General features: G+C 41.3%; 1 protein-coding gene across 1 annotated transcript in view; it reads right to left on the minus strand.

Annotated features, from left to right (window-relative positions):
• Positions 1–1,643, minus strand: part of LOC109848216 (metal transporter Nramp6-like) — a 12,778-nt gene extending 11,135 nt beyond the window's left edge. Inside the window, exon 1 of the mRNA XM_020417611.1 lies at positions 966–1,643. Coding sequence (XP_020273200.1) covers positions 966–1,474 — 509 coding nt within the window. The 5' untranslated portion in view covers positions 1,475–1,643. The remainder of the gene's footprint in view (positions 1–965) is intronic.

Genomic DNA, 2,556 nt, shown 5'->3' on the forward strand with positions numbered 1-2,556 from the left:
AGATGAAAGCTCTAATTCAGTTAAAACTTGACAAACGGATCACAATACCCCTTTAAAACCCTTAAATAATTACATATGAACATCGGAAAATATCCTAGAGCACCACAAGCAAACTCAAAGGGCACAGAAAAATTCAGCCTCAGAAATCCCACTAAACCAAATTTTACAAAACGACCAAAATTTACCAACAACACCAGAAACGATCAAAACTTAAACCAAATTCAAAGTGCATTCTAATCACAGATCAATCACAATTGTCCTTTTACGAAACCCCTAAAACTCAAACTCAAATAGCAGAAAAAAATTTAATATTTCCTCGTTACCACAACACCTCAGCAAAAACGCCAGCTCCAGAAATCAAACTAAACCAAATTTCACAAACAATCAAACTTACCCCAAAAATTTTGCAAATTTCACAACAAAATCCAATCTCCAAAGGACCAAATCCTCACCAATCCAGCGCAGTTAAAAAAAAAATTTAAAAATATATATATAATTTTTCCTAACTCCCAAAACAGCTCACAGCCTAAACGGCAGCCCAAACTAAATTAAATTTCACAAATAATCACAAAGCCCCCAAATTCACACGAAAATTCACACGAAAATGTGAAAATTGGACAATTTCGTACAAACCACCATAAGCAAAACTCAAGGAGAGGAAACGAAAAACTAATTTATACAAGCTCCAGAAATCAAATTAAACAAAATTTCACAAACCAAACACAAAATATATAAGACCTAATCAAGACCTCATCAATCCAGAGCAGTAATAACAACTCCAGCCCAGAGCTCACCAAATTCAGGTAAAACTTCACAAAAAGACCAAACTTTACCAGCTCAAACAACAACAAAAATAAAATCCTTCCGAAATCCCATATCACCTCCGCAAAAACGCCAGCCCCCAAAATCAAAGTAACCAAATTTATTAAAAAAAAACGAAAACAAATCCCCACCAAAAACCTCACCAATCTAGCGCAGTAATGACAACCCCAGCCCAAAGCTTGATCGCTCCCCCGCTCAAAATCTTGATAGCGATCGCACTCCCAATGACCTCCTGAATATCCGCCCCAATCAACGCCACCTCCGCCATCACCCAAAGCACGAGCCTCGCCCAATTCGGGTACTCCTCCCTGCAAACCTCAGCCAAGCTCGCCGACAGCATCTGGATCAAAAGCCCCATCGCGGTCGCCCACATCAGCAGCCAGAGCAGAGAGTAGCCCGCGCTCGCCCCGGCCTGGAGGTCGCCCTCGAGGTTGCCTGGGTCGAGGAAGGCGATGCTCATTAGGAACCCTGGGCCGGTGAAAAGCCAGAGCTTTTTCCACGAGAAGGGAGGGGTGACGTCGGAGCCGGACTCGTCGTCGGCGATGGTGATCTTCTCGCCGGGCTCGTAGGCGGTTTCGGAGGCGGAGGTGGGCTCGGGTTGGATCGGGAGGAGGGAGGAGGATTCGGATTCGGGGCGGGGAGGAGGAGCCATTGGGATTATTAGGGTTTGGGTTTTTGGTTTCGGTTGCCGGGATGAGATATTTGAAGGGGTGTCATTCAATTTCTCGAGCGTTGAGTGGGATTTCAGCTGAAGGGACCGGCCGTTATCGTTGGTGAAAGGAGCTTGGTCCTTTTATTTTGCGTTTGAACACCTTGATTTTTCACTAATCGCATGATCGCCCAGGCGACTTTTTGGTGTTAAGAGCCTCAAAAAGTGCAATTATGTATTAATTTTCAACACCGATGACAATCTTGCTTAAAAAATGAAAATTTTGCTATTAAAAGTCCGTCCCTTTTTCTCTTTCTCTATGGGAGCTAGAAAATAAGGGGAATTTGACAAACATAGGGTTAGTTCAACTCACGCCTCTCTCTCTCTCTCTCTCTGTGCTGTGCCACATCATTTACATCTTATTATATCATTTAAATGCATCCACATTAGTTCTAATATCTCTCAAAATTAGTTACAAGGGGTCACGTATATTTTATGAGATAAGCTTTTATCGGAGACGATTAAAAAAATATCTAATGGGTCAAGGACGGATCTATATACAGTCCAGGGGGCCACGGCCCCCTAAAATTTTGGGATCCGCCCCTAGCTCCCTGCCTCCAACTTTGCTCTTTTCTACATAATTTTGAGAAGTTTTAATTATAAAAAATTAGATTATGCTTGTTTGAATATTTTCTACATAATTTTTATCTTCTTCTTCTGAAATATTTTGTAGATATTGACGTTGCCTATTCTACACGTTTTGTTTGAGTTGTGATGTATCTCTTGTGAATAAAATTACATTAAGAAAATTTTTCGTCTATCTTTTGTACGCGGCCCCCCAGAACTGAAATCCTGGATCCGCCCCTGCTAATGACACATTTGGTGGAATTTTAATACCAAAAGTCAACTTGTAAAGGACTGTTACAAAAAAATATATCAACTTGGTAGTTTAGCCTATCTCATTCTACTAAGGATTATTTTGTAAGTTATCCTTTATTTATTGATTGGTTAGCTAGTGTTATTTAGGGTCCGTTTGGTTGGAGACTGAGGAGCTCGAAAGCTGCCACAACAGTCCCATTTGTGGC

This window comes from Asparagus officinalis, chromosome 7, assembly GCF_001876935.1.
Source record: "Asparagus officinalis chromosome 7, Aspof.V1, whole genome shotgun sequence".
NCBI classification, from domain to species: domain Eukaryota; kingdom Viridiplantae; phylum Streptophyta; class Magnoliopsida; order Asparagales; family Asparagaceae; genus Asparagus; species Asparagus officinalis.